The sequence below is a fragment of the Vulpes vulpes genome, chromosome X (genome assembly GCF_048418805.1).
Source record: "Vulpes vulpes isolate BD-2025 chromosome X, VulVul3, whole genome shotgun sequence".
Lineage (NCBI taxonomy): Eukaryota > Metazoa > Chordata > Mammalia > Carnivora > Canidae > Vulpes > Vulpes vulpes.
The window spans coordinates 78,137,792-78,162,766 of record NC_132796.1 but is presented as its reverse complement, the minus strand read 5'-3'; the positions used below and the strand labels follow the sequence as shown (position 1 = coordinate 78,162,766).

Below are 24,975 nucleotides of genomic sequence, written 5' to 3'. Positions count from 1 at the left end.
ACTTATGCTATACTTAATAGTCTTTTTTGATGAGAATGAGGACAGTGATAATTACAATTTCTAACCACATTTTATTCACTATTAGCTGTTACCCTGCCCTCAATCATGAGAATTCTAAGCCGAGGGATTCCTTATCTTGTCTCCTGCTTACAATGCTCCCTTGTGTCTCCACCAGTGTGGGTTTCTTATACTGTAATCTAACAGCATAATCAGAAGCTTTGATAGAGTGGAACAGAGAGGGATTCTGACTAACTGAAAAGCACTCTAAAATGCCTTCTGTTTTGTTTCTCCCCACATGGGACGAATGAAATCAACTAGCAAAAGAAGAGTCTAAAGGAAGTCACCACTCACAGAATCATGAGCCCTGAAATCTGGAAGACACATGGAAGGTCAGATAGTCAGTTCAACCCTTTATTTTACAGGTAAGGATACTGATGCTGAGAGAGAAAGTGACTTTCCTCAAATTCCCATTACCAATTAAGGGCACCCTATGCACCCTGTATCCAGTATCTTATGCACCCTGCCTACAGTGCCACTCTCTTCTCCACAAATGGAGTGCCCTAGCGGGGATTAAATTGAGATGCTAAACTCATCATCCAGGTACACCAACCCGACTTTAAGAAATGCATGACTTGAAGAAATCCAGTCAGGAGTGCTTATTCACATGAGGACGATTCTTTTTCTTACTAGAAGATTCTCACACTTTCTTAAGTAGAAATCCCTAGTTGGGATTTCACTTGAACCACGACATTTATCTGTCACATAAGTAAGATTAGAACTAGACCATCGGGTTGTAAATAGAATTAGAAACCTTTTTAGCCAATCACTGCCCCAGGAAGAGCGTTATCACATCTCACCCGACCCAGTTTAGAACTTGAAGCCCTACCATGGCCTCTTCAACAAAACCAACTCAAAAACAAAGGCTACAGCTGGAGTCCCATGCTCTTGAGAAAGAGAGGGAAATAACATCTTTCTTTTATCACATCCACTTATGAAAAGACTGACTCCTCTTGTAAGCTCTGCTCTTTGATGTAGACTTGACGTAGGTAACAGATTTCAAAAACCTTAGACTTGTGTGACACTTTACAATTCACAGACAACTTGAACATAGATATCATTTGTTGACAACAAGAGTAGGTGGAATGGTGATGAGTGAGAATCAAGTGAGGGGCATGGAAACAAAGGGAGGAGAGGCTAGAAACAGGAAAAGCCGTCCTGAAAGTACTCTTATAGATATGAGAGGGCACAGAACGAACCTCGGCCTACTCTAAGGACCTGGGATTTCCCAGCTTCCCCTATGACACCCCAGCCATCTCTTTAGGGGGCTGCAGTGTCCAGTTTGATGAAGGAAGAAACACACTTCATGTTGGATTCTCATATGGCCTGCCACTGGGAAAGGAGAAGGGACCCTGGACCCCCTGGACCACTGTCTCCCCAGTCCATCGCTGTCTCCCCAGTCCATCGCCCACCATCCATCTATTTCTGTTTAACAATAGACATTTGCCCCTTTTCTTGGAACGAGCATCCTAAGGAAATGAGATCCCCCTAGAACTATCATTCAGCTCTTCACTCCAAATGGCTTAGCTACACTCTTGACAAGCCTCCAGTGCCCTCAAAGGATCGCCTCATCCAGGTCCTCTGAAAGAGTTGCAAATGTTTGCATTACATACCTCGACTTGTTGGCAGATCTGTATTAGTTTGGCCATTTGATTTTCTAGTTCACTGTTGCGCTTCACCAGGTTGGTGAGGTTCATCTCCAGAGTTTGCTTCCATCACAGAGAGGGTAAAGCCAGAGGGAAACAGGGAGGAGGGGAAAAAATAAGAAATGTTCTGTGAACTTGAGAACCAATATTAGGTGGAGATCATTCAGTCAGCTGACAAGCATTTCAAAGATTCACTGAGCACTTACTGCAAACCAAGCACTGTTCTAGGTGCTAATTATAATAATACTGTACCTTTGCTCCAGACTCTCGTTATTGGGGAAAAGATGATATTCACAGCTTCGCGGATACAGGAATTTAATGATATTAAGGAGACCTTATGTTTTCTATCATATTTTTAACTTTTTAACGTATATCACAGCATTTCATGTTGCCATCATAAGTAACCCAGTGATGTAAGGAAAATAGGTATTAACCTTTCTTTTACAGATGAGTACACTAAGGGAACTATAATTTATTGAACAAGTAGTACTCACCAGACACGATGTGAGACAATTTCATATATACCATTTAATAACTGTAACAACCCATGAGGTAGGATATGTCAGCATTTTACAGATGAGAACTGAGCTTCAGAATGGGGATAAAGTGTTCTTCACAGTCCTATAATTAGTGTGTGATTAAGCCGAGACTAGAACCCACCTCTCTAGCCTCGGTTATAGCTTTGCCCCAATATTCATGACTTTTTTTTTTTTTTGGAAACATTTTAGATTTATCAGTAGTTTCCTTCAGGAAAAAAGGTGCTATTTTAACTGTGAGGTTCATCAAAATCAAGCATTGTACCTCACAGCTTCCCTTCTTTGGCCCTAAGACAGTGCCTGTGCTACCCCTGGTGTAACATATCAACGTAGGCCATCTATTGCTCATCATTGCTTACTGGTACATAGCTTCCTTCATGTATACATTAGAAGCATTTTGCAAATCTGTTTACTCTAACAGAATTACAATGGTGCTCAGAACTCTTAGCATATTTTCCGTTGAACAAGCTACTCTCTTCCCATTCCCTATGTGGAAAAAAAACAGTGTGTTATTCACTCTAGATTGATAATGGGCTTTTAGGGGATCCCTGGGTGGCTCAGCAGTTTGGCGCCTGCCTTCAGCCCAGGGCATGATCCTGGGGTCCTGGGATCGAGTCCCACATCGGCTCCCTGCATGGAGCCTGCTTCTCCCTCTGCCTGTGTTTCTGTCTCTCTGTCTCTCTGTTTCTGTGTGTGTGTGTCTTACGAATAATAAAATATTTTCTAATTTATTTTTAAAATATTTTATTTATATATTTGTGAGAGACAGAGAGAGAGAGAGAGAGAGAGAGAGAGAGAGAGGTGGAGACACAGGCAGAGGGAGAAGCAGGCCCCATGCAGGGAGTCCAATGTGGGACTCAATTCCAGGACTCCAGGATCACGCCCTGAGCCAAAGGCAGATGCTAAACCGCTGAGCCACCCAGGGATCCCAGAATATTTAAAATAATAATAATAATAATAATAATAATAGGCTTTTAGATTCCTCCCAATTCCCAAGTCTTCAGCTCCAGTGGCTGCTTCTCCCCCAGGGCCTGTCCCAAAATCCACTCCTCTCATACTCATCATCCCAACACCCCCACAAAGTCTGTTCCAAATGTAATACCCCAACCTCTTAGCCCTGGTTCTGCTAACATTCCTTCCTTTGGTTGTGTACATTTCTTCATTGCTGTATCCATGGCTCCTACGGTTTGTAGTTGCTCAAAGTTCATGTTTTTGATAAGAGGGGTTGGGGGGGAGCAAAGGGATGTATGGGCAGTGGGAAAGGACTCATGCACTTGGCCCCTTTCTGGTCTACTAAGTATCTGGGGCTCCTTAGTATTCTTGGCACTGGCCAAGAATAAGTCCATTCCAGGGGGCATATTCCCATGGATATATATATTTCTAAGATGGGGCAGTCTGATCTCACTAGTCTCAAACTGGATTATGAGAACTAGCTTCATCTTTGCTTCCCTTCTTGCCTTCTTTGTTTCTTTGGCTTTATTCTCATGGATGTGATTTTTTCCCCCATGCATTCCACTGCTCTTGGTGGCTTTGGCATGGTTGTCTCCCCTGGCCCCCTTTAACTCTCCAACCATCTCAATCCGTGGGCTTCTCCTTAGCGAGGGTAAAGAGTGTCAAGAAGGGAGAACGGAGGGCCGCAGTTAATGATTCGGACATGATCTTTTAGCTAAGTAGACGTCAAGAAATAAAAAAAAATGGAATGCAGAAGTTCAGCGATTGAATACAACAAAAGGTAATGAGCACCTACTCTGCTGAGGGTGCAGTGAATATTCCAAGAGAAAGAGGAGGTGAAACTAAGGTGGGTCTTCAAGTATAAGTAGGATTTTAACAAACATAGATGGAGGAGGACAGGGGGTCCCAGGCAGAGGGAATAACCTGAGTCAAAGTGAATAAAGTATATAGACATGTTGGGGGAGAGAAATTGAATTTGGCTAGAACAGAAGGTACAAGAGAGTAGTGGGGGATGAGGCTGGAAATGGAGCCGGAGGTCCAGTTTTGAAGGCCTTGAATGCTGAGGTGAGGAGTTTGTGCCTATTTCTTTTTTGACAACATCTGGGCCGCAGTTATGAGCTCAACCTACCAGCAATATCTAGGGCCGACTGGAACAGGAGAGCCTTGGAGCAGGGGCACTGATTAAGAGGAAGCTGTGCTATTCAAGGCAGCTGGTAATGCAGGTCTGGGCCAAGCTGAGAGGATGATCAAAAGAAATACGGTCCAAGAAAGGATTTGTCACTGTTGAGTATTCAAGGAGGGCAAGAAATAAGAGAACTAATAATAAAACGCAGTTGGATTTGGTAAATGGAAGTCACCAGTGACCTCTAGAAAAAGGAGTTACAGTCAAGTCTTGGAAGCAGATGTCAAAATGTTGAGTTAGGGAGTCAGTCAGTTGTGATGATGTAGAGGCAGCAAGTCTGAACTCGTCTTCAAAAACTTGGCTGGAGAGGGTGGTGACTAAGACAGAGCTACAGTTTGGTGAAACGGTCCAGCTCAGGTTAGACAGGGGGCATTAGTAATGAACCCAGTCCGTTTATGACTTCTACGAGCACAGTGGTCCAGATTCATAGAGCAATGGAAACCCCATGTCTCACCATTGACCATACTGACATATTAGGTAGGCATAAATGTAGACTGAGGAACTCAGAGCAGATACAGTATTAGAAATCTGTGTTTCAGACTGTAATGTGTTACCATTTAAACACAGGGTTCCATGGGGAAAATGTTTTCTAACAAGTCCATGCAACCTGTTGCAACACTTGTCATGAAACTAATAGACTATAAATAATTCATAGGGCAGAGCAGGACTAAAATCCCCTGCTGTGTGTTCCTCACTTATGGCCTAGCGCTGAGACTCACAGCTTCTGTAAAGCCACTGAAAACAAAAATTAGGGCCGAACACATAATTTGGGGTCTGGTTTTACTATGGACCTTGGATTACCATCACAAAATTATGGCAAATGGTTATTTTGCTCTAGCCCCTTAGCAATTTGCAGAATGCCAGCACATTTTAACGACACAGAACTAGAACTGACAAGATGACTCTAATTTCAACCTTACTTCATTAATATGAAAATGCTTTGAAAAATAAATCTCTGGCTAATGAAAACACCATCTGTTGATGGCTTTTTGCCACTGTTTTCTTACATCCCAAGACATAATTTGAGGAAAACCCCCGAACATTTACTTTACTCACTTCCTCTTCATTTGCAAGGAATGAAAGCCTCCTCTCAAATTGGAATTGATTCTCAATAATGAATATATGCAAAGGAAAGTGGAGAATTGCTGCATTTATGCATTTCATTTCCTCACCCTTCCTTATCACGCTTGGCACTGATGAATCATTTAGAACTAGAAATTCTGGGCCACTCTAGGCTGGAATGATCGCATGCATTGATTTGGCCAAATAATTACCTTGCCTATACTCTGGCTAAGGAGACAAAGAGAATACATGCACATATGTGTCTGTGTGGGCATGCATGTGCCTATGTGTGTGTATGTGTGTGTACACAGTCTCCTTATGTAAAAATAAACGTCTTTTTGTTACTGTGTTGTTGCGGTCTGGTTTTTAAACACTGGTCTGTTTAAACACTTTTCCTGTGTTGTCCAGTGAATCACCGGGCCTGGGTCCCTCCGTACAAACCTATTTAGGGTAGCTTTCTCAGAACAGCTGAACCATGAAAAAGTGGCAGGGGAGATTGGAATGGAGATATTTGCTGGGAGGAAACGGAGACAGGAGGTTGGCAGGGGAGCAGGATGAAGCTCCAATTTCCTGCTGCAGGGGGTTACCTCTGGGTCCTCCTTCTGTGCTTTCCCTGTGTGGGGGTTAGAGATGCATTTGTACCACGAGACTGAGACCCTCTTCACCTCCAGATGACTATATCATCACGGCGTTTACTAAACTCTACATGTGTCTAAGTAACACAACGGGAGGGGAATATTCGGCTGCTTGGTGTAACTGGGACTTTAAAAGGCCCGGGTAAGCTAACCTGATGGTCAACACCGGTTCCGTTTTTTATGCAAGTTCCACTCTGTGTCACGTAGGCTTGGTCTCTTTGTGTACTGTTCTGTTGTACCCTTGACAAAGTGGAAAATGTTTGCCATTTCTGAGATACCAGGCATGGGCTATTCTTCCAGATAGCATCTCATAAAAAGAGATGGGCTGGGTTTTTTTTTAAAAGATTTTTTATTTATTCATTTGAGAGAAAGAGCAAAATCATGAGGGGAAGAAGGGGAGAGAGGAGGAGAAAAAAGCAGACTCCCCACTGAGGAGGGAGCCTGACCTGGGGTTCGATCGTAGGATCCCAGGATCATGATCTGAGCTGAAGGCAGATGCTTAACCAACTGAGCCACCTGGGTGCCCCAACTGCTGGTTTATTTTTTTTCCCATTTCTCTAGATACACGTTGTTTCAGATAACTTTCTCACTAGCTCCCTCAAGAAATCAAACATTGCCTCTTCTTTAAAGCAAGAGATTTCCCTGATGGCACACCCTCTCGACCACGACTGTCACTTGTCATGCTCTGTGAAAGCATATGTCTTTTACACATATGTGAGCACATTTATACACACCTACCTGACACGGCAAGCACTGAAGTCCTAAAAAGGGGTGAAGCCTTTCTGCTTGCTCTATTTAAACATGCAGAATTACCACTGAATGCCTGTATACTCTTCAATTTTCTAAAAGGCATGAGGGGAACATTCTCTAAGTCTACACAAGATCCCCACTGCTTTGATGTGGGAATGGAACCTTTGGGGCTGCGGAGGGAGGAGGGAAGGGAAGAAAGGCCAATGTACCCCAAACCTGAGCCTTCCTGGTTCACAGAAGACAACACCATCTTTAAAAATGATCTGAGCCAGTGACCCCATTACTATTTATCGACATGCTCTTTTTTTTGACATTCGGTCTGCTCACTGATATTCCTAGCTATCTCCAAAATCCAGGAGCCAAAAATTTTAGCACACTTTTGGGGTCACATTCTGCTTTCTTTTTTTAACTGCTTGTCTTAAAATACTAACTTTGCTTTTGCTTCAGTCTGTCACTTTATGTATCAATTACATATGGCCTTTCAACAGCAGAACACACCATCTGGTCCACCAACTAAAGCCCACACCCTTCTGCCAGAGTGTGTTGCTTCCCCAAACATTTATTTGCTGTTGTGTAGACACAGGCTATGTCCCAGGATGAGATACAGGTGAGACACTGGATGTCCAAGGTCTACTCTACTTGAGGCTCGTTAGAGATATGATCAAGACTGGTCCTCAACCAGCGAAGCTGGGTGAATCAGGTTGCCATTCCTCTTCTTTCCAGAATGTTCTGACATCATTCCACAAAGACCCATGCCTCCCCTAGTTCTCTCATTAGGAATGCTACACAGACCACCCTGCATTTTTTTTCTTGCCCTTCTCCTCAGGTGGATTGCATGGTTCTATCTCTACTTTAAATGTGTAAATTATTATTTGGACCTTCTAAAATAAAACCCGTACTAAAAACCTAAACCCACTGTTTATTGTGATAACAGGATAGTGAACCAAAACCAATTGACTTTCCTGGAGTTCTCAATGTGGTACTCTACTCGAACTATTCCTCTTTGGTTCCTGCCTCTCATGCACACTCTTCCCTTCTTCCTCCACATACTCTTCCTTCATATTTACCTTCTAGACTCTGAGTGTGCCACAAGGCTCAATCCTGGGCCCTTGCTCAGCTCACCACTGCATGACCCTATCGCTGCACTAAAGGCCCCCAATCTATGTCTCTAGCCCTAATCTTTCAGCCATCGCAAAGGCCTGAATCTCAACTCCTTCTAGAACATTTGCCCTTTCAGTTCTGAAATTACCCCCATGTTCTCCCTCCTCCAGATACTTGACCAAACTATTTTCTTCCTGCTACAGCACTCCCTGTCCCTTACTCCATCCCCATCCCCCAACTGGACATCCCCAAACCCACCCAAAGTCTCTTTTGATGGATGTCCTTCCCATGTTCTCTCTCAATCCCTTGTGCTTCCATTGTCATAGAACTCACCACACTGTCCTGTAACTGCGTCCTTAACTAGCCGTCTCCTCACAGTGAGCCAAAAGCTCCACCAGTGTTGGGACTGTGCTCTCTTTACCCTTGTAATCCCAACACCCTTCCTGGTACTTGGCACCTAATAGTGTTCAGTAAACTTTTGATGAATGACCCATAATCATATCAAACTCAAATCTAAAGTCAAATTATACCACCCAAACTGCTAGTACCTTCCTCTAATTTACTCCATTTCTATCCCCAATACCTCTATTCTTCAAGACATCTCCTAATCCAGAGTCACTTTTTAATTCTTTCTCTCCTATCACCTGTAACCATAGAGCCAGCCATTCACCAAGTCCTGTCAACTCATCTCCAGTTTGGTCCTCCTCCAGCAAATTCATTCACGATTTCCTGTTTTGAGCAGCATGTCTCCCTTTCACAGACTCTTCCTCTGTGCTCCCAAGCATCCTGTGCACGCCTCTGTCATGGCACATACCCTACTGCTTTGGATTTTTTTATGGACTTATCTGTCTCTCATACTAAGTTCAAAGCTCCCCAGGGCAGGGACTGTGCCTGATTTCCTGTGTGCCCAGCTCCTACCATGATGACTTGAATGGTTGAGAGTGTTCAGTGAACAAAATGAGTGTTCGTGAATTGTCTGTTAAATGAATGAATGAATCCCTAGCCTTGATCCCTGGTGCTACAGTTTAAGTTGCTATCTGTTCTGTCTTCAGGGGAGATAAAGAACAAGACATTACCTCATTACATTAACCCTTTGAGAACATGCCTGTCATTATCACATTTTCCCCTTTCAACTTTGTTTCTTTGGGCTTATTCATTCTTTCCATCATCTTTCCTTTCCTATATTATATTTCTAGAATATGTTCCTTTGCCAAATAAGAACAGGCAGGATTGGGATGCTTGGGTGGCTCAGTGGTTGAGTGTCTGCCTTTGTCTCAGGTCATGATCCCGGGGTCCTGGGGTTGAGTCCCACACTGGGCTCCCTGCAGGAAGCCTGCTTCTCCCTCTGCCCATGTCTCTGCCTCTCTCTGTGTCTCTCTCATGAATAAATAAATAAATAAATAAATAATCTTAAAAAAAAAAAAAGAATGGACCATGCTGTGTAGCATTGGGAGCATGTCGTGAACAATTAAGAGACCACAGAAAAGCCAGATCTACAAGCAAGCATGACTTTCTGATCATGGGTTGAAGGCTAGTTTAGCCAGTTTAGAAACCCTATGACAGATATCACCCTCACCCCATACATACATGTCCACCAACCACATCATAGGGAGTGCAAATCTGGACTTAAACACTTTGCTTATATGATAATTTTGCTACCGTGGCTCAGTACCTAAGTGAGTCAAATTGAGAAACAAATTTTTCTGCTCTCTCACCTTTAATAACCAAACCTGGCCTCTCTGAAGCTTCTTATCATGACGATTTGTGGCATGGCTCATTTATTAGGGAGATCCTTAGTCTCAGCATAGGTTCTACCAAGGCCATAATCCTTATTGGGGGCACCATGCTTATGGCCTTACACACCAGGCATCCTCAACCCAACTTTTCTACAGATATGCCCACAGAAAATTAACACAGATGCTCTCCTCCCACACAATGACACACGTAGACATACACAGACAAACAAATTGAGTCATTCTCAGCTGCTCAGCCATGCAGAAATCCACACACTCATATATGGTGACACATACACATACACATATATGCAAATATACTCTCTCTCAACCCCGGCTTTCATAAAGATATTTCTCTCTTTCTCTTATATTAATAGTCATACTGGTTCCGAAATAGTAAAATGCCCAGTGGTAGATAAGATGAGAGGGTATCTGTCTTGGCAGACAGAAGTGGGTGTCAAGTGGGTGAGCAGACAAATGACTGGGAGAAGGTGGTGGCTGAGTGACAATGGGTGGGTGGATGACAGAGTGACTGAGTAGGAAGAAGGGCAAGCAATCAACTCTGATAAGATTCTAGAATATCATATCATATTTTCCAACCTTTTAACTGGCGTTGTGGCTTTCCTTTGAACATTCTCCAAGTCTCACATCTCCCTTCTCTTTGTCTAGCAATCTTGAGCTCTGTCTCAGCCTCTCTTTCCGTGTGTGTGTGTGTGTGTGTGTGTGTGTGTGTGTGTGTGGTGTGTTTCACTTTCCCATAACAAAAAACTTACTCTGGTGCCAGGTAATATTTTATAACAACAAGATCCCTGGTATGTAAGTGCAACTGCATTTAAGAATTATTTGTAGTAATGAATTTGTGGAAATGTAATGAGAAAAAGAAAATGTGCTTGTTTATTCCTTTCAGGAAATTCCTCTATTCCCCCTGATTTTCATCAGCTATATTTTTGGCAGGCTATGGGCATGGAAATGTGAAGACATCACTCTCAAAGAGAATTATAATAATCACATCTGATTTATACAGATGTCACCACAGGGTTAGGCAGTTGGAAAATCCAGTACTCCAAATGAATAGGCACTTAAAATTAAGGACATGCCATACTTTTGCTAACACTCTGGTTTTGAACATTATCAGTAGTTTGCAGGAGATTCTTTTTTTTCAGACCCCTAAAGTAGTCATATGGCAAGACAGATTTATATCTCACAAGATGAGAGCTAAGGCAAGCTATAGACACTGCTATATTTCCCACAGATCTATTATTAAGATTCCACTCATTTGGATTTCTTGAGCACATATTATGTGTGCAAGACACTAGGAGGATACTGAAGAAATAAAAGATATTGCTTCTGGCCTCAAAAAAATTATGGTAGAGCTGGGATGTGTTGGGGTGGCCTTGAAGGGTTTTAGCTGGGGACTAAAGAATTGGTAGGATTCCTAAGCAGGTCAAGAAAAAGAGCACAGTGGGCAGCCCGGGTGGCTCAGGGGCAGCCCGGGTGGCTCAGGGGCAGCTTGGGTGGCTCAGTGGTTTAGCACCACCTTCAGCCTGGGACATGATCCTGGAGACCCAGAATCAAGTTCCACATCTGGCTCCCTGCATGGAGCCTGCTTCTCCCTCTGCCTGTGTCTCTGCCTCTCTCTCTCTCTCTCTGAGTGTGTGTGTGTGTCTCTCTCTCATGAATAAATAATAAACAAAATCTTAAAAAAAAAGAGCACAGGTCTAAGTTAGGAGTCATAAAAGAGAATGAGTGGTATGTTTAGCAGACAGGAAGCTAATCTGGGCAGAATAAAGGTACTACGTTTGAGAGTGGTAGGGGGCAAAGATGGATGGGTAGCATGTGAACCAAGTTGTACCAGACTTAGAATATCGAGTTGAGATCTGTCATCAATACAGAGCCACTGAAATTTGACCTCTTTTTACAAAGCCAACATTTTTTTTAAGATTTTATTCATTTATTCATGAGAGACACACACAGAGAGAGGCAGAGACATAGGCAGAGGGAGAAGCAGGCTCCATGCAGGGAGCCTGATGTGGGACTCGATCCCAGGACCCCAGGATCACACCCTGGGCTGAAGGCGGGTGATAAACCACTGAGCCACCCAGGCATCCCTAAAGCCAACATTTATTAATGTAATAGTATCGATCTTTTCTACAGGGAAAAACTCATGAGCCGACGAAAACTCTTAACGCGTGAAGCATTTTTATAGAAGTGTGGCCACATGTCATGAGCTAAGATCATATATTGGGACACATAAGTGGAAAGAGGAGGAATGGAGGAAATAATTACTCTGATAGGCCTTTCTACTGTAATAACTGTTGGGAACAAAACTATTCTTTGAAATTGAAGAATTAATTGAACCACTGGTTGCCTTCCGAAGGACATGTAGTTAGAATGGACAAATAAAGAATGATAATAAACCATAGTAAGTATCCCAAACCCCCCTAATCCACTTTGAGCACATGTTAAGAAGACAGGCTGGCTTCTGGTTATTCCGACCTTTAGTCTTATAACATAACAGTGTGTTTATTCTTCATTGAATAAATAAATACTAGAGACCACTAATCCTACAGAGGGAGGTTAGTACAAATAGGGTAGTTATAAAGGCCAACAGTGAAGCTCCAGAACCAAAAAGGACAAATAAACACCATTTCACTTATGGGCCAAAAGTAAAACCCCTAGATATATGTACTATTATACCTGCCCCCCTTCTCCTGTAGGACTCCCATGCTCTTCAGGGCCAGAGGAGTATGCTCAAGGCCATCTCCTCCATAGCTTCTGACAACCAGCTTCCTCCTTTCTCCTTGGGGACGAATTCAGCAGATTAAGGGAATAATCCCAAATGCTTTTCTAAATTAAAATTAAGCCAAAGAAGTGAGAATATGTGACACTAAAAGTCAAACTTCCTCTCTGCTTAATATGGAGAACTAATAGCCCTTTACACTTGGACACCAAAGTGATCCTCACACATCTAACACACATACACACACACACACACACACACACACAGCAGCAGCAGCAGCAGCAACAGTAACAGCACCTCTCCCTCCCCAAAGTCCAAGATGTTCCAGACAATATAACAAACCACACAGTTGGGAATGATTCATATGTTTCCACTCTCAGTCCAAAAAATGAGCAAAAAAAAAGTTTCCGCTTAATTTAAAATCAGAATTTTCTGCACATTTCCTTAAAAAAATTCAAGGGGAACAATTCAAAATCTGGCCTTTCTTTCTCCAAAAATTACTGATTAGTTACATACTAAATTATCTTTTGGTAAAATACTTTTGTGCTCTGTCCAGCCCTAGAGACTTGGGCTATAGCTACATTATGCCAAATATCTAATTAATCATCCAGTGTTTTCATGTTTTCGGATGTTTTCAAAATCTGGTGTTCTGCAGATACAGGCTTATTCTATCCAGTCTTTTGTTATCTCAATCATACATATGGATACAGAGTTTTCTGTTTGGAGTATTTCTCAAGGCCAGTGCCTTATTATAGTTCCAACACCTGCAAATATTTGGCAGAGACTGTCCCATCCTCTCCATATCCCCTACTCTTCCTGCAACCCCACCTCCATCTCTTGCCATTATGAAGCTGTAAGTTTATACAGTATGTCCTTTCCTTGATGCTGTTAATCGTTTATCTGTGACCCATGAAATGTACAATTGCCAGAGCATAAAGTTAAGTTTCAAATCACATTTCATGGGCAAAACTGAGGTCCAAAACAAAGTGGCAGCTGGCTACAGCAGAAAGGATACTTAGAGTGCAGAAGATGAGTTCCAGTTCCAATCCTGTAACTTTGACCAAATCACTTAACCCCTCAAAGTCTTAGTTTATACCACATGATAGTGTAAGGCTTTGACTAGACCAAGTGCAAGACCTGGCATCCTAGGAGTCTAAGAACGGGAGTCAATGAGATTATTCCTCACCATAGTTTGGAAGCGAGTAAGAATATCACCCTGAGTGGAATCCACAAACACTGAACTTTGTACAAATCTGTACATATCAGATATAAATAAAAATCACAAAAGGCACAAACCACTGTCAGCCTGGCCACTCTCAATATCGCTTGCAACAAATTATGGGAGGGAAAATATATCCTATCCTGAGTATTGCTATCTTCACCAACCTCATGAAATGTTTAGATGAATTACCATGACTTGTTTGGGGCATGGCAAGAGGAAAATCTCCACTTCCTTTCTTCCCTCCTCCCATCCTATCCTGGTCTTCCTTTCACCCTGGCCTATCTATCCAGTCCCTATTTGGGGGGTGGTAATCTCGTTAGTCACATAAACATTTTATTTTCCTGGAGTTTCTGCTAAACAGCTCCCTTCTTAAGAGAAGTTAAACCATATGGCAGGCAGGCCATGGGAATAAAGCAATTTGCTGGAGTTGACATTTGTTAACATCAACATGAGGCAGTAGGGTTTTACAAAATAGGTGCTTAGACTTGCACATAAATATTATATATACAGCATGACAACTTTGGGAAACTCTGTCCAATGAACGCCAATGAAATACTGGAAACTTCCAAGGCAGGCAACCGCAGCCCAGTGCTTCAGTCTCCAACCCACACACACTCAAAAACAAACAAACAAAAAAAACAAAAACAAAAAAACAAAAAAAAAAAACCTGCACGTTGGCACATCTAACACTGGATTAAATACTTATTGCCTGCAGTCGAAATTTTGAGTTCAGACAGCTGATTATCCCTCTTGACTTCGTAGTAAACTGAAGTTCCTTTTTTGTCTTTTGTTCTGTTTTGCTTTTGCTTTGTGAGGCAGGCTTAGAATCAGCCCTGTGCTAAGGGCTGGAGGGCAATTTTTGGCAAGCGGAGTGCCAAACCTGTTTCTTTAGCATGTCGAGAGGACAAACACATGTACTACTGTCCTCCACCAAAAAAAAAATCTCTCGCCTACATAGAGATACACTCAGACGCCTCCACCCACACCTCCACAGAGACACACCCAACCTTCCCATTGCTATACCCGCACGCAGGCATATCAGCACGTATGCTAATTACAGGACACCTACATAGGTACTCACATACCTAAAACAGGCGGAAAGATCATGACAAAGATAGTGTGCAATATGTCACTGACAGAGGACAGAGGGTGTTGTTTCCCTGGGCAGGCTACTGGTGTGGTGCGGGCCAGGGGCTAACTCATCCAGAACTGGCCAGAGGTGAAGGGATGCAACAGGTTTGTGCCACTGACGAAGCAGGTCCCAGGGAGAGTTTGTGAGTGAGTAGGCAATTCCTCACGAGAACAACTTGGGAGTTAATGGACTTGTTACATAGGACAAATGGACCTAGCTTGATTAGGGAACTTGCTAAGTGTGTATAACAATTGTGTGTAAAGAGACCAAGATGTATAAGGGACATTTCCCAGATCCCTTACCTTGAGTTTCTCAAATCGGTCATTCAGGGACGCAACCTGATGGTCTCGGTGACGTCCCACCAGTTTGCATAAGGCACAGATCAATTGGTCATCGGATACACAATACATGTTCACTTTCTCGTTCTCGTGGTCCAGACAGGTGATCCCTCGAAGGTGGGTGTCTGGCACGGGTTCCACCAGGCGGTGGCTGGTGAAAGGTTTCTTGTTGGGGTGTGTGGCCCGCAGGCAACGGTCACAGTAGGAGACCTCACAGGTGATGCATGTTTTCACTGCATCCCTGGGCGGGTCCTGCTCACAGAATTGGCAAGCAATTCGCTCACTAGACATGGCAGTGCTGGGCCTGTAAGTCCTTTCCCGGCGGCTCTCACTGGGGGAATTGGGCCCACTGACTGAAGCCTTCTGGAAGCGATCGATAATGTTCTGCAGAGTCACATTCCTCTTGAGGCCATCCAGGCCCCGGTGGTTCAGCGAGATAACATACCTGCATGTAGGACACTGGAAAGCAGTAATGGGTTCAATGGATTCACCAGAGCTGCAGCTTGAGACCAGGATGCGGTGGGCACAGCTAAAGCAGAGGCTGTGAGCACAAGGGAGCAGAAGGGGGTCTTCGAACAACTCCAGGCAGATTGGACAGGTCAATTCAGACTCCAGTGTTTCCATCTTTAGTGAAAATAATCCTGCTGAGGCATTAAGAACCGCAGAGGCTCCGCTTTCACCTGCGAGGAATACAAAGCAAGAGTCACTAGGCGTTTCCGAAGGAAACGTGGATGTAGCACAGTCACACACTAGCCAATGGAGGCTTTGCACGCTAGCTTCTCCAGTGGGGCTGGAGCAATGGGAAAGCAATCTGGGAATTAATCAAAAAGTTTTTCTGGGGAATCCCTGGGTGGCTCAGTGGTTTGGTGCCTACCTTCAGCCCAGGGCGTGATCCTGGAGTCCCAGATACAGTCCTGCATCAGGCTCCCTAAGTGGAGCCTGCTTCTCCCTCTGCCTGTGTCTCTGCCTCTCTCTCTCTCTCTCTCTCTCTCTCTCTCTCTCTCTCTCTGTGTGTGTCTCATGAATAAATAAATAAAATCTTTTTTAAAAAAAGCCTTTCCCCACCCCCGCTTCAAACTTTGTTTTCAACAAATGTGCGAGTTTATGTTCCTGCACTAATAAATAGAACCAAGTAGTCACTTCTGAATCCTGGTTTGCTGGCTGACATAACTATTCCAGCTTATGAGACCAGTGCAGATCAGACCCCTCACATATTATCCACTGACATCTCTAGTCCTGGACTGTGATGAGCCTGAGGCCCTGCAAAATTCTCAATCTCCATTCTCCAATACTGGTCTGTATTTTTCCTTCAAGGTAAAATAAAGGGGCTGTGCCTATTTCACATCTAGGGGAAGGAAAAAAGGCCATATTTCAAACTCTCTACTTCTTGAAATGATTCCATTCTGAGAGCCTGGGTGAAAAAGAAGAGCAAGCTTTGGAAAAAAAGGACTGCTCAGCATAGAATAATAAATTCTTCAGAGTGTGAACTCTAATTATTTCCTGGTGTCACTCATGGAAATTCCTGTTCTGTTCCATTTCTAGTAAACTGAGTTACTAGAGATAAATGGTGCTGGTTTTCACTTCCTTCCTTCACCTTCAGCAAGCTCTTCATCTCATCAAGTTCAATGAGAAAGGACTTCCACTTTTCAACAAACTCAGCAATAGATGCTGATCAATAATGAAGACTATATTACCTTCTGGTTTCAGCTGGGTTTTATTATTACACATTCACTGAACTAGCACAAGCCTACCATGAAGCTCACCTCCCCGTGTGTATTTTCATACTTCATAAAACATAACAAGATGCAAATCAACACCCAGATATAAATTAGCAAGGCGAGGAGCCAGCTAGTTCCACATCTGGTAATTTTCATTTTGGTATGTGCATCGCGGAGTAAAAGAAGTCACCCAATTAATGAAATTAATGAAACCAATCTCTTGGTCAATCTATCTCTTCTCCCACAGCCATTTCTGAGCTGAACATAATATTGCCATGGGTCTTCTGTTAATTAAAATGAACACACATAAATGTTCTAAGCTAGCCTTAACTAAGGAAAAAATCTATCTTATCGACAGAAGGTGTTAATCTTATTTTTAGAAAAGAGAAAGCCCTCTTTGGCTTGTGAATAACTTTTGTTCATCATCTTACTATCATGGAAGACCCTCACCGGGGCTTGAAATTTTGATTCTGCCACTGAATAAAAACACCAGATGCATCCCTAAAAGCTGTTTCTAGATCAAACCTCTTAGGTGCACTAAATGAACTAGCTATTTAATGGAAATCTATAGGAAAAAGTTTAGAGTAAAGTAAAAGTAAAGAGTCTTTCTGGCAAAACAGCCACTCATGGTTGGTTTGGTAAGTTCAGACTGTATAACTACGTTTTTAAAACATGAGACATGAGGTTATTCTGTTTATGATTTACGAGTGCTGCAAAATTGTTGGCTGGCAATATGTAGCTTATAAATACCTATCAGCATTCACCAATAGAGATGAAAGAGTACAATTACATTGTACCTACATCACAAGACCTTAAAAGTGGAAGAAACTTTTAGTTAGAGATGATGGATTCCAACCTTTGCTCCAGGCAGGAGCATATCCTTTGATTGTTCCACTACTCAAGTTCAACATGGCCATAAATGAACTTGCTATCCTTCCTCTCTCCTCCCTCCCCCACCCAAAACCCAAAACACCTGTTCTTCCAGTTTTCCCTATCTGATGAATATCACTAACCAAGCCTATAAACCTAGGAGTTCTCTCATTTACATGTTTATCACCACAACCACTAGTGGCTTCCAGAACCTTCTGTTTTATTTCATTTACATATCTCTGTCTCTAGCCAACTCTCCCTGCCCCTTGAGGGCATCGATTGTTTTGTATTTTTATTCAGAACACAGTGCCTCATACATACTGGGTATTCACTAATTGTGAAATGAAGGATCCCTTAAAGTAGAAGTCAGAAGAAGGGACCTAGCATTTATTGAGCACCTCCTGTATTCTGAGTGGTGTTAAGCACTTTACACACATTACTTCATTAAATGCTGTCAAGAAGCCTGTGAGGAAGGAATTACCGTATCCATATCACAGCTAGGAAATTGGGGCTCAGCTCTGCTAAGTAAATCAACCAGGAACATATATACCCAGTGCACTGGATCAGTCTAATGCCAGTGCCTGTGCTCTTTTCCCCTACACCTTTATTTCAATCCTCTCACCTCCTCCACTAAGGTTTATCTTGACTATTCACAAGAGGGCGTCTAAACAGTGGGTTTCCGCTTCTATTTTTGTCTCTCTGTGTCCCCCTGAGTCTCTCTGAATCTGTCCCTCATTCCGAGTCCCTTCCAGAATCATATCTTTTTCTTCTAGACCCAACTCCACCTCACACTACATTTTTCTTAATATCTCTTCCGGAACTGCAAGTTTGTCTTCTTCAATGTCTGTATTGGAAACTGCCTGGGAGAGTGGAGTGAGGCCTCCCTCCAAAATGACAGTTGGGGGACACCTGGGTGGCTTAGTGGTTGAGCATCTGTCTTGGCTCAGGGCGTGATCCTGGGGTCCTGGGATGAGACCCCCACCCCCCACCCCCCCCACCCCCCCCCCACCCCCCCCCCACCCCCCCCACCCCCCCCCCCCCACCCCCCCCCACCCCCCCCCACCCCCCCCCCCCCCCCCCCCCCCCCCCGCACTGAGCTCCCAGCAGGGAGCCTGGTTCTCCTTCTGCCTAGGTCTCTGCCTCTCTCTGTGTCTCTCATGAATAAATGAATAAAATCTTTATAAACAAAACAAAACAAAATGACAGGCAGTCAGGAACATTGCTGAAAGACATTTATGTGTTAAGACTGATACAAAAGCAATTGAGGTCTCTGGGGTATTCTTCTAAATCTTAGGAGTGTGCCAAACAAATTTTTTCCATACAAGAGGAAGAGCTCTTTGAGTATCCCTGAAATCGTAAATATTGTTCTGGAGTAAGTGGGACACTTGAACCTCATGATGAAATTAAGCTTTGAAAAGTATGCTATGGCTCAGCATTACCTCCAATAAGGTCAAAACAGGACTTCTAACCAGGGAGTTCAGAACCTCTTAGAACTGTTTGAAGAATGTTGTGTGTTTGTCATATATACATTCTCATGGGAAGAGGGGCTGTCCAGGGCATTCAAAATGTTCTCAAAAGAGTCCCTGATAGAAAAAAATGATCCACCTTAAGTGATGTCAGCTCTATAAAGAATAATATAAGATGGTTACAATCTGTTGCCTATGATAAGTAACTTTTCTATACTGTTTCTATCCTGTTCTGGGTTTTTTTTAAAGATTTATTTATTCATGAGAGACACAGAAGGAGGCAGAGACATAGTGAGAGGGAGAAGCAGGCTCTCTGTGGGAAGCCCTATCGATGCAGGACTTAATCCTGGGACCCAGGATCACACCCTGAGTGGAAGGCAGCTGCTCAACCACTGAGCCACCCAGGTGCCCCTATTCTGTTCTGTTTTATCATCACCTAGCAAATGCTTTAGCCGAGACCGGGAAACTGAATTTTTTTTCAACTTCTTCAAACATCTGTTCATTTCTCTCATTTATGAGGCCACCTTGTTCTGTCACTCCTAATATTTCAGCACCCTTTCAACTATCTCACATTTTCACTCTCTCCTTGATTATCTAAGCAGCTTTCCTCTTAAAATTTACCTGGCACATACTATGTGTGCCAGGTACTAAATTATACCCTTTACATGCATTATCTCATTTAATTTTCACAATGACCCTCTACAAGATAGGTAGTATTATTACCCCCCCAAAAAAACAAACAAAAAAAGTAACTTGTCCCAGATTGCATTTATTTGCAAGTAGCAGAACTAAGAATCAAACCTAGAATAAGACTAAGAATCCAGAAATCACCTGATATTCTCATATGTTTATGGGCAAATAGCTTTTGATGAGGATTCCAAGTCCACATCAGTGAGGAAAGAATAATCTTTTCAACAAGTGGTATAAGGACAACTGCCTATCCAGATGGAAGAAAAGGGGGTGTGGAGCAAAGTTAGAGCCCTACCTCATACCATATGCAAAAATTATCTCAAAATAAAGCAACAACCTAAATGAACGTGCAGAAACTATAAAACTCTTGGGAGGAAACACAGGTGTAAATCTTTGTGAACTTAAGTTAGGCAAGAGTTTCCTACATGATGCCAAATGCATGAGCAACCAAAGGAAAAAAATAGATACATTGGACTTTATCAAAATTTAATACTTCAGTGCTGCAAATGACACCATCAAGAAAGTGAAAAGACAACTCACTGAATGGGAAAAAATATTTGCTAGTCATAGATGCGATACGGGTCTAGTAGCTAGAAATAAACAGAACTCTTAAAACTCCACAATAAAAAAGACCAAAAAGGGGGCAAACGATCTGAATAGACATTTCTCCAAAGATAATACTCAAATAAATGATCAGTAAGCATATGAAAAGATACTCAACATCATTAGCTATTAGGGAAATGCAAATCAAAACCACATTGAGATACAACTTCGTACTCATTGGGATGGCTATATTACTACTTCACACCCACTAGGATGACTATAATTTTTTAAATAGTAAACGTCAGCAAGGATTTGGAAAAACTGGAAACCTCAAACACTGCTGGTGGGAATGTAAAATGGTGCATCTGCTTTAGGAAATAGTTTGGCAATTCCCCAGAAGGTTAAAAGCAGAGTTAGCATATGATCCAGAAGAATTAAAGATGTGCTCACTCAAAAACTTGTACACAAATGTTCATAGCAGCATCATTCACAACAGCCACATGGTAGAAATAACTCAAATATCCATCAACTGATGAATGGATAAACAAATGTTTTACATCCATACAATGGCATATTATACCTCAAGAGAAAGTAACAAAGTACTGATCCATACCACATCATGGATGAGATTTGAAAGCACAATGGTAGGTGAAAGAAGCCAGTCACAGCAGGCCAAAAACTGTATGAATCTCTTCATATGAAATGCCTAGAATTGGCAAATCCATAAGAACAGCAAATACATTAGTGGTTGCCAAGGTCTGGGGAAAGGGAGGGGACAAGAGGGGTGGGGTAACTGCTAATGAGTACAGAGTTTCTTTTGGGGATAATGAAGAAAACGTTCAGGAATTAGTAGTGATTATTGCACAACTTTGTGAATATACTAAAATCTACTGAATTGTATACCTTGTAATGGCGAATATTACGATACATCTGAATTTAAAAAAAACAAGATTCAAACCCAGGCCTGATCCTGGAATGTGAAGAGTTCACCACTATACTACATTGCCATCTATATAACTATGTAGTCATTCTAAACCCTACTCAATTACTTCTTTCCATTGTTTTTCTAGGTTGGTGATTCTCTGCCTAGGTTTTGCAATACCCTAGAATATCTCTAATGATCAAGGGTTGTCAGAAAATTATCAGGTCCCAATTTTTATTAATTTAAAAATCACCAGGGGCGCCTAGGTGGCTCAGTCAGTTGGGTGTCTGACTCAGTTGGGTCATTTCAGCCCAAGTCATGATCTCAGGGTCCTGGGATAGAGCCCCGGGTCAGGCTCCATGCTTGGTGCAGAGTCTGCTTGGGATTCTCTAATTCTTTCCCTCTCCTCCTGCCCCTCCCTCTGCTCATACTCTCTCATTCTCCTTCTCTCTCAAATAAACAAAGAAAATATTTAAAAATAAAATAAAAACCAAAAGACTCTTAAAAAAATAGTTGGCTTCCTATATCACAATATACTTTTAGAAAGGACAGAGGGAAGAAGCAGCATGACAAAAATGAAACAACAGCAAACTGTTGCAACTTCCAAAACTCTGTGAGTTACTAATTTATGCAGAATTAGAGAGTGTGCTAAAGATAAAGACAGGATGTGAGCCTTGAGCCTGATAGAGTGCCACCTGATAACAGGTAATCAGGAAGCTTTTGCCAGAAAACACAATGGTTTGTCATAAAAATGCACTGATGAAGTGCCTGGGAGGGCAGACCAATTGCCATGTGAAGAAACAAATACCCAGGGATCCCTGGGTGGCTCAGCAGTTTAGCACCTGCCTTCAGCCTAGGGCGTGATCCTGAAGTCCCACGTCGGGCTCCTGCATGGAGCCTGCTTCTCCCTCTGCCTGTGTCTCTGCCTCTCTCTGTGTGTGTATCTCTCATGAATAAATAAAAATCTTAAAAAAAAATGCCCACATCCGCAGACACTGATCTGTTCCCTTCTGCAACATTCAGGTACCACCGTGTAGTCACATATGTATGTTTACGGATTTGCCCTTGCTCTATTATACCACTGTTTCTGCCTGCCTTATCTTCACCCTGCAACCCCATTGGGCTAAGACCCCTGAAAAACAGAAGTCGATGAGAAAAAAAAATGATAAGAAGGTATCATAAGGCTGTGTGCATAAGCGGAGATACAAAGGAGGAGCTTCGGTGCAGGTGATTAAGATAAAAATAATGCATTCTACACCTACAAAATGAAAGATTGATTTCAGCAATGCCCTCCAAATCCGACATTCCGTTAACTCTGATCACGGAGAAAAGCTGTGATCTGCACTTGGCAGAATTCAATTATTTCAAATATTATTTGAACATAATTAAAAGCCCCCATTGTGTCAGCAGTTTGGATTCCTTCTAGTTTTCATCTCCTAGGTTTGCAGAGTGTAGCCCTCGGCTCTCACTACCCCCTGAGGAGCCATGGGTGCCCCCCTTGTCCCCTGCCCTCCTTCACAGAAAAACCAAGAGTGCCAAGAGTGTGAAACCAAGCCTGACCTCTGGGCTGGAGAATGAGGATAGAGCTGGGCCGTATGACTTGTTTACAAAACAAATTAATGTAAAATAAACACTCTTCAGGATATTAACAGGAATGTCCCATGAACTTTTTCTTTAAAAAAAAAAAAAGATTTTATGTATTTATTCACGAGAGATGAGAGACAGAGAGAGAGAGAGAGAGAGAGAGAGAGAGAGAGAAGCAGAGACACAGAGGGAGAAGAGAGAGAGAGAAGCAGAGACACAGAGAGAGAAGCAGGCTCCATGCAGGGAGCCCAAGGTGGGACTTGATCCCGGGACTCCAGGATCACGCCCTGGGCCGAAGGCAGGCGCTAAACTGCTGAGCCACCCAGGGATCCCTGAGCTTTTTCTTTAAATAATTACAAACCCATATCCCTGCCTCAGGGGATGAGAGAATGAGTCCCGGCTTTACACTGATATTTCCCTAACTGTAAAGTGTCCTTCAAGTTGAGCTAGAATTACCAGAGGATCTCTTTTAAGATGCCTTCCAGTTCTGGGCGCCGGGTGTCCCGAAGGTTGGGCGTCTGCCTTCAGCTCAGGTGGCGATCCCAGGGTCCTGGGTTCAAGTCCCACATCGGGCTCCCCACAGGGAACCTGCTTCTCCCTCTGCCTATATCTCTGCCTCTCTCTGTGTGTCTCTCATGAATAAATAAGTAAAATCTTTTTAAAAAAATCCATAAATCTCCTCTATTGGTGTGATGAGAAAGGCTGAAGGGTATCATCATGGTACAAACAAAATGCATTACTTTCCTTGGGCCAAGCCAAGATGCTGGAAGGCAGTGGCTAGTTTTGCCTGTTGTCCTCAAGGAAGATATAATGGGTGTTCCTAGAGGACAATGGTCGGGGAGAGGGGGTCCCATGGGGAGTACAAACTAATGAGAACACCTCTGGGAACGGAAAAGAAAGGCAACTGAATCCTGGAATGCTATTAGTAGTTAAGGACCCCTTGAAGCTGGGGGAAAAAATCATTTGGGAACATAAAAGACAACCAGTGCATAGAATTCTCACCCTAAAAGGACATGGACTAAAGACACAAACCCAGAGAAAAACGAGGCTAGGTGGCCAGTTAAGCATAATGAATAATAACAGTCATCTTCTGTTTGTGTACCATTTGATAGTTTCAAAATGGTTCCAAAAAGCTGTTATCTCATTTGAGCCTCAAAATAGGGCCTGGTTATAGTCCTGGCTCGAAACTGAATTAGCTGAGTGATCCTAGGTAAGACATCTAAATGGTCTGGGCCACAGCCTCCTTATCTGTAGGTTGAATGAGCACTGGGTGTTTTTCTGTATGTTGGTAAATTGAACACCAATAAAAATTAATTAAAAAAATAAAAATAAAAATAAAACTACTACCTAAAAAAATAAAATAAAATAAAATAAAATAAAAAAAAAAAAAAAGAAAGAAAAATACCGATCCTACCCAGCTGGTGGGCTCTTACCAGAATCACAGGAGGATAAAAAAAATTATTTTTTTCAAAGATTTTATTTATTTATTCATGAGAGACACACACAGAGAGAGGCAGAGACATAGGCAGAGGTAAAAGCAGGCTTCCCACAGGGAGCCCAATGCAGGACTTGATCCCAGGATCACGACCTGAGCCAAAGGCAGATGCTCAACTGCTGAGCCACCCAGGTGCCCCTAAAATAAAATGATCAACTTGCTTTGCAAATAGAGATATTCTCATCATACATTCACAGACAGACAGATACAAAGCAAGTTATTGAGGAAAGCAGCAAACATTTGGAAATTCGTCCCAAACACACGGTTGGCGTGATGGAGAACAGTCACACTCCCCCACAAGTTTTCTGGAGGACCATGTGTCTGACTGTGGTTATTTCTTACGCTCCTATGTCTCCCGTTAGACTGCAGTTCCCTCCCCCCACACACAGGAGGAAAGAACTGGCTCTCTTCTTTTCAGCTTTTATCATGCACAGAGAGCTCAGGACTGGAGGTTGAGCACCAGAGCCAGTTCCTGTCTAAAACATTACTAAAGCCTACTTAATATTTTATACTATGTGGATTTAATGATGTTTTATTTACCATAATTAGCTCCTACATCCAACCATTGGCCATTTTATATAATAGAGTCATCATAAACATT

At 42.7% G+C, this 24,975-nt stretch overlaps 1 protein-coding gene across 8 annotated transcripts in view; it reads right to left on the bottom strand.

The window, feature by feature from the left end:
• MID2 (midline 2) overlaps positions 1-24,975 on the bottom strand; it is a 110,628-nt gene that overhangs the window by 79,580 nt on the left and 6,073 nt on the right. For all 8 annotated transcript variants that reach the window (XM_026014877.2, XM_026014876.2, XM_072743209.1 and 5 more), the window contains exons 2-3: positions 15,051-15,766; positions 1,671-1,766 (exon numbers count right to left, since the gene is read on the bottom strand). In XM_026014877.2, the coding sequence (XP_025870662.1) occupies positions 1,671-1,766; positions 15,051-15,710 (756 nt within the window). In that variant the 5' untranslated portion in view covers positions 15,711-15,766. The remainder of the gene's footprint in view (positions 1-1,670; positions 1,767-15,050; positions 15,767-24,975) is intronic.